The 13,621-nt window shown below is 39.1% G+C and overlaps 1 protein-coding gene across 2 annotated transcripts in view; it reads right to left on the reverse strand.

Annotated features, from left to right (window-relative positions):
- The window catches only part of LOC118587272 (cytochrome P450 2C26-like), a 48,250-nt gene extending 34,883 nt beyond the window's left edge, over nucleotides 1-13,367 (reverse strand). The window contains exons 1-5 of one of the 2 annotated variants that reach the window (XM_036193109.1): nucleotides 13,200-13,367; nucleotides 11,057-11,219; nucleotides 10,734-10,883; nucleotides 5,454-5,614; nucleotides 2,147-2,323 (exon numbers count right to left, since the gene is read on the reverse strand). In XM_036193109.1, the coding sequence (XP_036049002.1) occupies nucleotides 2,147-2,323; nucleotides 5,454-5,614; nucleotides 10,734-10,883; nucleotides 11,057-11,219; nucleotides 13,200-13,367 (819 nt within the window). The remainder of the gene's footprint in view (nucleotides 1-2,146; nucleotides 2,324-5,453; nucleotides 5,615-10,733; nucleotides 10,884-11,056; nucleotides 11,220-13,199) is intronic. The other variant, XM_036193118.1, reaches the window with a different exon arrangement.
- Between the last annotated feature and the right edge of the window lie 254 nt (nucleotides 13,368-13,621).

Genomic DNA, 13,621 nt, shown 5'->3' on the forward strand with positions numbered 1-13,621 from the left:
ATGCATAGTTGCAGAATATTCATAACTGAGGGAACAGCAGGATGTCTGAGAGTCTCTATGAGGGTCCAATATTGATGTTGTAGCAGAAGTCAGCAATAAGTGAACTAACCTGATGACTCATCGCAATGACCATTTGTAAGTAACATTGTTTGGGCAAAAGTGTATGTTGTGTGACACACCATAACTTCCAATGCCACTTCGACAAAAATGTGATGGAGATTTGGGAAAGACAGAGGTCTGAATGGGGCCTTTTCTTCCTTTTCTTTTCTAATTTTTATTTATTTTATTTTATTTACTTTTGTGGGGGAGGCTACAAGGGTGAAAGGTGGATATGGAAGGACTGGGAAATCAGTGGGATTGGGTGCATGATGTGGAAAGCACAATGATCCAATAAAAAATTATGATGTTAGTTTAAAGAAAGTACAACCTTGTGCCTTGAAAAAAAGAACGTGAAAAGTACAATCTACAGGATTGGGATATGTTTTCATGCCATTTATATGAAGAGATACATACACAATTCCATAAATCAACAAGCAAACCAATGGGCAAAATATTGAAATAAAAATTTTCTGAAGACACATAAAGGCCAAAGAGCACCTAAAATGATGTCCACGTTCTCTGATTGTTAAGAAAATACCCATCAAATCTGCCCTGATGCTGCACTTCACATTCCTGGGTTGCTGTGAATAATCAAGTTTTAAAATTACACCTTTTGGCAGCTATTTGGAAAATAAGGGACCATATAGACATGAATAGTGTATTTATGTGAATTTGTTTAGCAGTTGCTCAAAAGAGACAAACAGAAAGAAAAATATTATCATTTCACTCAGAAACCCGAGTCCTGGGGATATAGACAGAGGAAGTAAAAATAAGCTATGAATAAATGTATCCACATATATTCATATGTGTAGCTTAGAGGGGCCACATGTAGGAATTACAGGAATATCCTTCTATGAGTAATAAGTGCAGTGTGCTGTTAATGCGTGAAAATGAAGTTTGCTACAAAGAAAGAAGAAAGTATTGAACAAGGTGAACTTAGATAAATGTCTAAGATTTTATGCAAGTACAAGGCAGAAATTTAAAGTCACACATACTCAGTCAGTTTAGATGATCCATTCATCTTAGGCAAGTCTATACATGCAGAAATCACACTAACAACTACTACAGATGGTGTGGGGAGGTGGGCATGGTTTTTTCATTGTAATGAAATGCTTTCCAACTAGAAGGAGATGGTAGTTGTAATGTTTTGTAATCACATGAAGTACCACCATAAGTTAAACATGGTTTCAGCCCTGAGTTATCACTTTGCATTCAGTAGTCTTTGTGAACTGAGTCTTACAAATTTAAAAGGCACAAACTAGACCAAATACTCTGTCAAAAGAAAGCAACATCAGGGGACTCAGATGCCAGGATATTAAGTAATGTTACTCAGTTGCAGTAATAAAGAATTCAGGGTAGTAGATTGCTAGCAAAGGACAATCTAAGATCAGTGGAGTAGAATCCATGCCCACAATGAAACCCAAACATCTACAGTCAGCTGGTTTTTACTGAGTCCTCAGGAAATCCAATGTAAAATTGTCTTTTGAATAAACTACACAATGCCAATGCAGATCATGCTGACAGGATACCCAGTAGATACCAATCCTTAACCCTTTTGGTGAAAATTAGCTTGAACTTACATTCAAAGCCTTACTCTTCCATACACTTACTCTTCCCCACCACATACCTCTCCATTTTTACTCAGTAATCCTGAAATTCCTATATCTATCATAAAATAAACACTATGGCCACATCAATTTTAATCTTTTAGATACACAGGAAGTCTAGCCATACTATGTGCATTTATGGTGCCAATTTTCATACTGCCATGATAGTTATTTTCTACTTGATTAGAATTTTTCCCATCTTACCTGACCTTTGTATTGTTTTCTCTTCTGCTACACTTTTTAAAGAACAAAGGGTGTGTGTCCCAGTTAGCAAATTCCCTGTATTTTTTATCAGAATTCATGGAGCATATCAGCACATAATAAATACCAACACTGTTTTTCAAATGCTGCTGACTTTAAATCATCTCCAACATATATTTCAGTGTTCAATTAACCACAAAATGCTGAAACAGTGAAATAAATTAATATTAACATTTTACCTTCTTTTGTTTAATGAGGTAATAATCAATAAAGTCCCGAGGGTTTGCAACATTCAGTGATTCCTGGTGTTCTTTTATTTTCTCCAAAAGATAACTTCTGATATAATGTACATTTTTCAATACCGTGTGATGACTTCCTGGACAATAGTCAAACAGTGAAGGGAAATTATTGCAGACCTACAAAATCAGACCAAGAATTTTTTGTTAAGATGAATTGTTTTACTTTTAATCATTTGTGTGGTGTGTATATGCATGCATAACTGCATGTGCCATCTATTTATGGGTGCCTTGGAGGCCAAAGCTATCAGATCCCCTGAAGTTAGTAGTTTTTAGCCACCTAACAAGGATGCCGAAAACTGGACTCAGCTCCTCTCGAAGCAGAATGTACACTCTTTAACCACTGATCCGTCTCTCCAACCCTTGCCAAGAACTTTTTAAATGAACAGATATGAGGAAATATACATGTCTATAATATATATGAAGATGAATTTGGGCTTATATATTCAGACATGAATGAAAAATGGTGTTCAGCATTAGAATATGTGTTTTATTTCATGCATGTAACAGTTCTATGTGATAGTAGAGAGATTTGGGGGAGAAATTACTGCACAAATGATCAAGAATAATAATCAAGTTCCCACATTTATGAATCCTTTTTAGTATAAAGCATATTTGTGAAAATTCACTGATGGCTTGTACGATTTATTCTCAACTATTCTGAAATACATGATGTAAATTTTTGTCACTTACATATTTTATATAATGGCACAAGTGAAGAGAGTTGGGTGAATTATTCATAGTATAAAAGTAGCACGTACATATTTAACTCCTGTAAACCAGCCTATGACATGAAATAAATATTCAGATGTGGGTGAGTTTTCAAGAGGCTTCGAAAGCAAAAGTGTGCCACAGCCTTAGGGGTTTCTCTGTGATCACAGTGATTCTTTCTTTACCTTGCTTTTTATTCATTCTTCGTGTCCCTCACACCATGCATCTTGATCCCACCCACCTCCTCCAACTTTTTGTCCACCCTCAGTCCTTACAACACCCCCCAAATAAAATAAATAATATGTAAGAGAACAAAAGAAAAATCACTCATTGAAGCTGTAGTGTGACACAGTGAGTTGTGCAGTACACCTTATTATCCATATATCTCTACTTGCAAGTGTTCATTGCAAACAGTCATTGATCTGGCTCCAGGCCTCTGTTTTCTGTTACACTATGAATACTGAGTGTTCAAAGGGAGTCTTCTTGGACATCCTGCCACTGCCCTGCACTGTAAAGATCTTGCAGCCCCAGGTCTGCAGGACCAGCCCCTCCACATCCTTCAGCAGATCACAGATGGGGTGGATGTTGGGGTGGCCTAACTCATAACATTTGTCTTGAGCCTGGGAAGTTGCAGTATTGGCCAGCGCTCCAACTCTCCCGCATCCTTCCTCAGGCCTAAGGTGAGTTCTCTGGCATGCCCTGGCTAGTTCACTCCTTATAGAAATTAACTGCTTCCATGACCTCAGAGTTGTCTCTCCCACACCTACACAATCAGGGCCAGGTCTACTGTGTTACCCAGGCAAGGTGCAGGGACCACTCTCCCCAGCGCGACAGCTGTTGAAGGGCTGGGACAGCTCTCCTACTATTATGACCTCAAAGCCAGACCTCCCATCTGCCACAGGCTGTGAGGGAGGGGAGGGAATCCCTCCCCCACCCATACCACCATAAGTCAAATGAGGTGAGGGGCCAGATCTCTCATTCACATTCTCAGGGCTGGTTCACACTTAGCTCCCTCTCCCCTAAATCAATAGGTTCATACAGGTCAGCTCTTCTGAGCTGCTCAGTCAAGGTGCAGAGCCCACTTTTCCAGGTGCTAAAGCAGGTAAGGGGAATATTAGCTCTCTTACCCACCACAGACAGCAGTGGGGAGATCATCTTGCCCTTTCCATTACCACCATATGGCAGATGATGGAGGTGTGGTCAGCTATCCCATTCTCACCTGCTCAGGGTCAGCTCACCCATGCCTCTGCCAACAGGTTCAGCTCTACTGTGCTACCCATGCTAGGAGCACGGCCTGCTTAACTGAATGCTGCAGCTGGTAAGGGTGGGGTTCACCTCCCTACTCTGCCTCAGTTTGCAAGGAGTGACTAAAGGTGGCACTTCTATCTCAACCACACCACCACATGACAGATAATTAGTGGGACCAGCTCTCCCACACTCACAACTTCTGGATTGACTCACCTACTCCCCTGCCAACAGTGTTGGCTCTATGCTGCCCAGGCAGGGTGCTGCAGCTTGTAGGGGCAAGGGCCGCTCTCCTACCTGCGGTTGGAGGGATATCTCTCCCCTGCCCAAGGTACCATATGTCAGGTGAGGGGCAGGGGCAGACTGCCTAAGCTCACATATCTGGGGCTGGCTCACCCTACCCCTGTTAATAGGATCATCAACAGAGACCATGACTGCCATCGAGACATGAACCCGGACATGGGTCCTAGCAGCAGCAAAGGCCCAGATATCACCATGGCCCTGGGTAGCAATCAAGTCACCAACCTCAGCCAGCTGCTCACTGCTTTCACCTCTTTTGATGTGCCCCTGTCCACAGGACATGAACCATTACATCTTTCTCTTTCCCATATCACACCACACATTTGCTCGCCATTGTACTGCCCAACTGCCTGAAGCCTTGCTGCACTGGGCAACCCATGTCACAGTCATTCTTTATGGAAAGTACAGTAGATGCCAGTTCAGCCTAGGACAATGATGAGAACATGTGTGTGGGCCACACAGCATTAAACCACTCATCTTCTCATTTCTACTTGGCATCTTGTCAACTAGAATTCCAGCTGACACTTCAAACCACTGAAACTACTCAGTGTTTCCTGGCAGATTTCATTGCCATTAATATTCTTATTCCTTTAAGAGAATATTCTTTATAAACTAAAATATTCCTGTAATATGATGAAGAAGTGTTTAATCATTAAAAGGAGGATAAGAATTATGCCTGGAAGAATGTCCTGAGAACAACTGACCACACATCTAGATGTGAATGCAATAATATATTATATAGACAGTTCTGTGGACATCAGATGGAAAATCAATGGATAGGAAATTAGCAGGCTTGAGCCAGTCTGGCATTTGCCTTTCAGTTTTGCTATTTGTATAGCAAAGTGTTTAGACCTTACTTCCAGATATTCTTTCCATAATATATTATTCCAAACTGTGATGTCTGGACACCTCACTTCTTGGTCTACATTGAATTTGAACTATGAGAATGAAAGATTATATGCATGTTCTATAAAGGAAAAGATCTTGACTTCACCTGCAACCAGGGGGAGCTCAGAATCTTGAAATTCTCATCCATTTTTTTCATCAAGTTAAGAAATTCCTCATCTTTATAATCAAACCGATTCTGGAAAATAATGGAGCAGATGACATTGCATGGAGCACAGCTCAGGATGAATGTGGGATCACAAGGTGAGCCTGGTTAATTAGAAACAATTAGAAAAATACCATTAAAATATACAAAGGAGACTTTTTGTTTATTAACAGGCAAAGAGTCTTTAGAAGTTTTCAGCCATATCTTTTCTATAATTCTCCTTATAGCTAAGTATTTGTTATGTGCACATATCACTTTTATCTTAACCTTGAGGTAGCCTCAACATTACTACTTAAATAAGAACAGATTGTATCTGTTACACTAATTTTTACACCTTTACCTATCTGATACTTGAGAGAAAACAAAAGGTTTTATAAATCTGAAATTTCTAGTATTCAGAACAGAATTGTTTCTCACTGGAATGCCTAAGTGTCATATAACACTGGGATTTAAATAGAAGAGTGTACATCTGGAAGATTTGCAGCCACAATGAAATTGTATTGATCCAAGGAAGGAGTAAATGGTAACACTGCAGGTGAGTCCTGGTAGTAGAAGGAAAAATGGGGAGATTTCCTCCTCCTGGTTACACGACAATAATGTGTAATTTTAAGAGCAGCCACTTCCATGTGGATTTGTTTGCATCACTAAATAAAAGGAAAACTTTTATTATATAGTTAAATTCCAAGAGGGGGAAACAACATAAGGGTGGTAATAGAGACTTCCCTTTTCTTATTTCATCATTTAAAACAATGCATTTGCTCCATAGGATGTAAATGAGTTATTTGTAAAGTAGATGCAAAGTATAACAAGGTCAGTGCCAGACAGATAGCTCTGCGCTCAGAGTACTTGCTGCTCTTTTAGAGAACAAAGTTCAGTTCTGAGCACCCCCCTGGTGGCTCTTAACAGTCTGTAACCCCCCAGTTTGAGGTGAATCTGACAAAATTTTCTATCTTCTGTGACACTTGGCACACAAGTGTTGCACATATGGATGTGCAGGCCATTATTAAAAAAAATCTTTTCATTAATTTTTTTTATTTTTATATACCAATAACAGTTTTCCTTCCCTCACCTTCCCCTGCCCCACCCTCTACCTCCTCCTCACCCCAACACCCATTCACTCATCATAAAGGGTAAGGCTTTCCTTGAGGAGACATCTCGGGCTGGCATACCAAGTTGGGGCAGGACCAAGCCCCTCTTCCCTGCCTCAAGGTATCCTGAGCTGGTATCCCACCATAGGAATGGGCCCCCAAAAGCCAGTTCATGTATCCAGAATAAGTCCTGATACAACTACCAGTGGCCACAATTATACACTTAAAACAAACATAAATGATCTTTTTTTAAGTATAACAAAGAAGGCTGACTGAGGATGCAATAGGAAAAATGGGCATGGGGCAGCCAGAAAGGTGATGGTAGATTAGCATGTTCAAAGCACAAGGGACACTGCTATGAAATGCCTTTATGAAGCCCAAACTATATGCAGCAAAATATTTATTTTTTAAAAGAAGTAAATGATGATTATGTTCAATAAAACTCTTCACAGCATATTAGCGCAAAAGTATAGTTTGCAGTTTTGTAAACATTTTCCAATCACTATTATCAAATTGCTATGCCAATTTAATGCTTAATATTTAAGTATCAAATATATGTATTATAGGTCAAAAACACATAAGAAAATTTCTTTTTTCTCAATTTTATTATTTGTATGCATGTGTTCAAGGGAGTGTTTGTGTGTGTGTGTGTGTGTGTGTGTGTGTGTGTGTGTGTGTGTGTGTGTTTTATGTGAGGAGGCTAGGAGAGCGTGTCAGATCACATGGAACTGCCTGATATGGGAAGTGGTGGCCCACACCTTTAATCCCAGCACTTGGGAGGCAGAGACAGATGGAACTCTGTGAGTCTGAGGCTAGACTCTATAGAGTGAGTTCCAGGACAGTTAGAACTACACAGAGAAACCATGTGTGATGTAATGTCTCCCAATTCATCTGCAGTTTTAGTGATTTGGTCCATCTCTCTCTTTTGGTTAAATTTGAAATTTTTAAAAATCTGTTTAATCTTTTCATAAAATCAACTCTTCATTGATTATCTGCATATTGTTTGTTTTTACATCCTTAATTTATTTCATCCTTGATTTTTATTATTTCCTCCTGTTACTTTCTCTTTATTGTTTTGATTTAAAAAAGGACAGCCCTGGTTTCCAGGAATTTATTATGTAGAGAAGGCTGGCCTCAGACTCACAGATATCTACCTGTCTCTGACTCCCGAGTGGTGGGATTAAAAGCATGCACTACCACACCCAGGCTTCTATCTATCTAACTTCTTATGGTATTATTTGTTCATTTCTGTGAAGATTTCTTTTGGTGCATCATTAAGTTATTAATTTTAGACTCCTAAAATTTTTGATATAGGCTAGCTCTCATAGTGCTGGAAGGTGCTGTGTGGGCTACCAGAAGAGAAAAGTAATGATCAATATCACCCAGCTATAAACTCTGCAAGTTACAATAACAACTTGCCTGGCAAGACATATTAACTGGTGCCAAAGTGTGTGTGGACACTGTGGAAATTGCAAACAACATTCTTTTTTGGTTTATTCCTGTTCCATGAGATAAATCCCATATCAGGTCAAGGTTCTATGCCTAGTCATATCAACCACTTTAGGGGAGAATCTACTATCACTCTGCTGAATTGGCATAGTATTAATCAATTCCAAATAAATTACAATGATATCTATTGATTATTATATCTCTCAACCCATATCAGTCAAACTCCTATTTGCAGTAGATGATGACCAACACAGAGACCCACAGCCACTCAAGGCACAGAGCAAAACAAGACTATGGTATGCTCAGCCATAAATGGGAAATCTGTAACTCACTGCCTCTTCCTAAATTTTAGGGATTATCACAGAAGAAGGGACAGAAAAAAGGCAGAGGTGATGGGTGATGAAAAGGAAACAGTGTCTCATGAACACATCAAGGCAGCTGCACATGTCAATTCAAAACAGTTGTGACAACATTCACAAGACCCATGTATGTTTAAGAAAGAACAAATCACAGTATGGAGAGAAGTAGGAACAAAGTCCCACCAATAATCAAGAAGCTGCTGGCAGTACTTAGCTCTTAAGAGAAGATTACTCAATTTTCTTTAAGAGTGTAGTCCCTAAGTAAGTCAAACACAATCCAGAAGAAAAACACACATACAAGATATTTCTTAACCATCATCAGAGAAGCTTCTGTTTACAATAGATGATGATGCTACAAAGGGCAAAGGTGCAAAGAAAAAGAGATTGCAAAGTGTTCATCCCCAAATGTAAATTATGTATGAACTCTTTCCTCAAAAGACTTAGCTATCCTTGAAGAAGAGGTGGCAGAAAGAGCATAAGAGCCAGAGGTGGTGGATGACTACAAGGAAATGATGTCTTCTGGACACAGCAGGGCAGATGCATAAAAGAACTCACAGAATATATGACACTATGCACAAGATCTGTGCAAGCCAAAGACAGAAAAAAAAACCTAACATGGAGATGGAAGTTGAGCATTATGTTCTACCCCTAATATAGATGTTATTGGCAAATATTAGCTTCTGGAAAAGGAAGGGTCAATTTTCTCTAAGAGTACAGACCCTGATAAATCAACTATACTTTGGTGGAAAGTCACACATACAAAAATATTTGAACAGCACAAATTTGCCTTGTGGAAAAAATTTGAAAGAAATGGTTATGAACAAAAAGATGAGTAGATTTGGGAAGAAGTTGAGGAGGGAGGTTGAATATGATAAAAAAAATGAGACAACTTTGTGGGGTTAGTGAAGTGATGGTCCTTATAAAAGTACCCACTACTGGGTTAGCTTGACAAGCATAATTCATAATTTCCTACATTCTAAGTTCACATCCTTATATGAATAGGTAAGTGTAGCTACCACCCTTTACTAAAGAGATCTCTTTTTACAGCAAATAGAGTCCATCCTAGAAAGTCACAATTGGATATAATGCAGACAACAACAGATTGTGGGGATAGCAGCCTCAACAGACAGAAATACATCACAACTCCTACATCTATGACTCAGGAAACATCACAGGAGACAAGGCAGAAAGATTGTGAGAACAAGAATATCAAGAAGTCTTCTATAAAAGAGTATGTCCTAGAAATGACTGCAAAACAATAATGGAAAAATAGCAAAATCAATAGTTGTTCTAAAGTGCAAAGGAAAAATTTTCACTGAGTCCTTCCCCTAGACAGGGAACTCCACATAACTAATGGCTCCTGGGATAAAGATACTTATCCTCTCCAAAGCTTAAGCTCTTTTATCGGTTGCCCAGGCGCACAGTAGTCAGCCCTGAAATCATATATTTGATATCCAACAACAAAGAGTACTCAAGAGGTTTTACATGTATGTGTGCATGTACATATATATATATATATATATATATATATATATATATATATATATATATACAGTAATAAAGAAAAAGAGACTATCAACTAGAGAGTGTAAAAGGCATGAGAAAGGGACAAGGGAGGGCATTTGGGAAGGGATAGAAGGAGAAAGAGGGAGCAATTATGTAATTCTATTTCAATTAAAACATATTTTTAAACAAGTACTAAATTCTGAAAGTACTAACAAAAATTTTCTTAATCATATATGTCATCCATAAAGGAAGTTTGGTGGATATTAAATAAAGAGACAACACAAAGTAGGGTAGAGAAAAGTGGAAGTGTATCTCAGAGGAGTTGGTGGCTGATCACAATCAAAACACATTGTATAAGATCCACAATGTAATAAAAAGTTTTAAACAAATAGCAATAAAATTTTGATAACATGCTATTGCAGACACAATAATTGATGCACATTCTATTAACTCAGCTAAGAAATGAAATCCATAAATCACATCATTGTTACCCCAGACTGTAAACATTGGCCTAGAAGAATCTCTGTGCTGCCCAGTTAAATTTGCTCAGAACTCTGTAGTCCAAGAAAATGAAAATGAATATCCTCTGATTGGGAACTGCCACTGTTATCAATAGCACTTATTCTCTGGTGAAATAATCCCAAAAAAGAGAAATTACACTTGTGTAATTTCCGTAGTTCTGCAGCTCAGCAGAAAATTAACATGAAACCTATATTCATTGTTTCTGATGTAAAAACAAAAAAAAATTTACAACAGGATGTTATCAACATGACATACACATATACCTAGACTAAGATGTAAATGCATAATCCTACACTTACCATTGGTTTTGCTTAGTTCCTCCACAAGACACTGTGCTTCCTCTTGAACACGGTTCTCAATGGTTCTTTTACCCATCCCCAAATTCCGCAGAGTCATGAGTGAAAAACGCCTTGTCTCTTTCCATCTGCTTCCATTGCTAAAAAGAATGCCTAAAAAAATGGTAAAACACTAAAAATAGATTCTAGGGACAAATGAAAGATCTGATGGGTGGCAACCAAATAGAGGTCCAAAGTGTATGTAAGGAAGAAGTCCAGTCCTTCCTTTCAGTCTCACTTCCACTGTAAGCACTGTGCAGCACTCATGAACGTGCACACTTACTTACCAAGGCCATTAGTAACTCTTTCCGCCACTGGTAAGATTCCTCTTCCAGCAAACTCCTCCCCATGATCAATCAGAGCTTCCTTCACTGCTTCATACCCATGCAACACCACAGTGGGCTTCCTGCCCAAGTACAGGGTGAACACAGGGCCATAGACTTTTGAAAGCTGGAAATAGGAAGGAAAAATGAAAATACTAACAAAAAAGTCACTTTAATCACCATGGGGTCAACCTCATTCACACTTGTATTATCAGTGTTTTATTGGTATTTTAATATTTTTTTATTCAGGCAAAACTCAGCTTCAAATTCTTCTGAGGCCCATTTTTATCACAATATAGTGATTATCAGTTCTTGATCACCTTGTAATGGTTCAGAGCTCAGGCAGTTGTTATATAAGAATTACAATGAATTTTCTCATCAAAACATTTGGCAGGAAGCTGGCCACCAGGACTCCATGTAGGCCACCCACCTGCTTTCTGACTGCCCCACTCTCTCAGTGCCTATCCACCCTACCCACAATCACCCCTCCCATCCTACCTACTATGTGCAGGTCCCCCAACTCCATCAGAAACGCCCTGTTTGAACAGAGGCCACTCTACTCTGACCCACAGAAGTCCAGCCTACAGGTGTGGAGACTCTATTCAAACACAGGCCACTCTAGTTAGAAGACCAGAGAAGAAACAGAAACCAAGGAACAAAACACCCATACTACTAAGCCATACTACCATATTTATAGATTTTATGCTATACATCAAACTTCTAATGCCGTATTTACAAGTTTAGAAAAACAACAGAGAACTTCATATGGAACCACAATGAACCAAGAATAATCAAGATACTCCTAAGGAGTAAAAATACTGTTGGTGGTATATCAGTACCTGAACTCAAATTATACTATAGAGCTATAGTGATATACACAGTCTGATACTCACAAAAAATAGACAAGTAGACAAATGGATTAGATGATATCATGCAGAAATATAGCAAAAAGCTAGGTCCACTTAGTTTTGAAATGTAAACTTGTAAGTCATCACAAATGATTCTGTTGAGCAGTCCAGATTTGGCAACAGCTACTACACACACAGAGAGTGGGCACTGCAGAAGCTGCACCATAGGCATGTAATATTTCTTGGAAAAGCAGCTCCTTCTCTGGCAGCATTCCTAGCCCCAGTCTTAGGTTTTGCAAAAATGAAAACTTGATTTAAATATCACCAAATATGCTCAAAGTTGGCTTCTTACTTACATGTCTTATTTTATTTCATGTCCATTGGTATTTATTTAAATTAGGCATCAGTTCTTTAGAGTCCAGCATCAAATAGACAACCTCAGTAAAATGTATGTCTAAAGTTCTACCTGAGTTATTGAATAAAATATTACTTACGATTGATCTTCAACCAAAAATAATGGAAAAGGCTGCTTTTTGAGATAGGAAATAGTCACAATTTTTGCAATTTTGTGGTTTTTTTTATTATTATATTTGTGTTTTAATTTTACACATCAGCCATGGGTTCCCCTGTCCTCCCTCCTCCCGCCCCCACCTTTCCCCCAGCCCCTCCCCTCTATTCCCAACTCCTGCAGGGCCAGGACTCCCCTGGGGACTCATTTAAACCTAGTGGATTCAGTACAGGCAGGTCCAGTCCCCTCCTTCCAGGTTGAGCAAAGTGTCCCTGTGTAAGCCCAAGGTTCCAAACAGCCAGCTCATGCACTAAGGACAGGTCCTGGTCCCACAGCCTGGATGCCTTCCAAACAGTTCAAGCTATTCAATTGTCTCACTTATCCAGAGGGCCTGCTCCAGCTGGGGGCTCCACAGCTTTTGGTTCATAATTCATGTGCTTCCATTTGTCTGGCTATTTGTCCCTGTGCTTCCCCCAATCTTGGGCCCAACAATTCATGCTCCTACAGTCCCTCCTCTTTTTTAAAAAAAAAAAATACAATGAAGTGAATATCTTTTCACCTGAATCCTTGTTCATTACTGGATTCCTGACAAGATATAGGTGTACACATAATGAGGTATACAATACAGTGTAAGAGTTTTGACTTTATGATTATTTATAGCAGTATTTCCTTTTCTACTAGCTTTTCATTTAAAGTAGTTTTTAATTTATCTTCTTTCTCAAGGTATTAGAGGAGCACAAAGAATACTTACATTGGTCAAGGATTGGCTGATGTTCTTTGCATCTATTTGGAAAAAATTGCCAATAACTGGGAGAGGGGTGGGACCAGGAGGGAGCTTCCCTCTCCCAGAGCTCTGTCTCCAGAGTGAGAGGAGAAGCAGACAGGAGAGACTGAGCACCAGGACCACGACTGGATCCATGTGCACCCTCCTCACTGACACAGCTGTGATCAGCCAGCATGGAGCCTTTATAACACTACCTGCTGAATCAACATGTTCCTCTTTGAATGTCACTGACTGATCAATCAGATAACCTTTAATCTCTTTCTCAAGCACACTTTGTGCTTTTGATAGAGAAAAACAAGATTTTCTTTACCCTTGTCCTTCTTTACAGGGTACCCATCTGAATTTCTGGTTTAATGATACTGATTGGTGTCCAAATAGTGCTAATAAAA

This window comes from Onychomys torridus, chromosome 1 (assembly GCF_903995425.1).
Source record: "Onychomys torridus chromosome 1, mOncTor1.1, whole genome shotgun sequence".
Taxonomy (NCBI): Eukaryota; Metazoa; Chordata; class Mammalia; order Rodentia; family Cricetidae; genus Onychomys; species Onychomys torridus.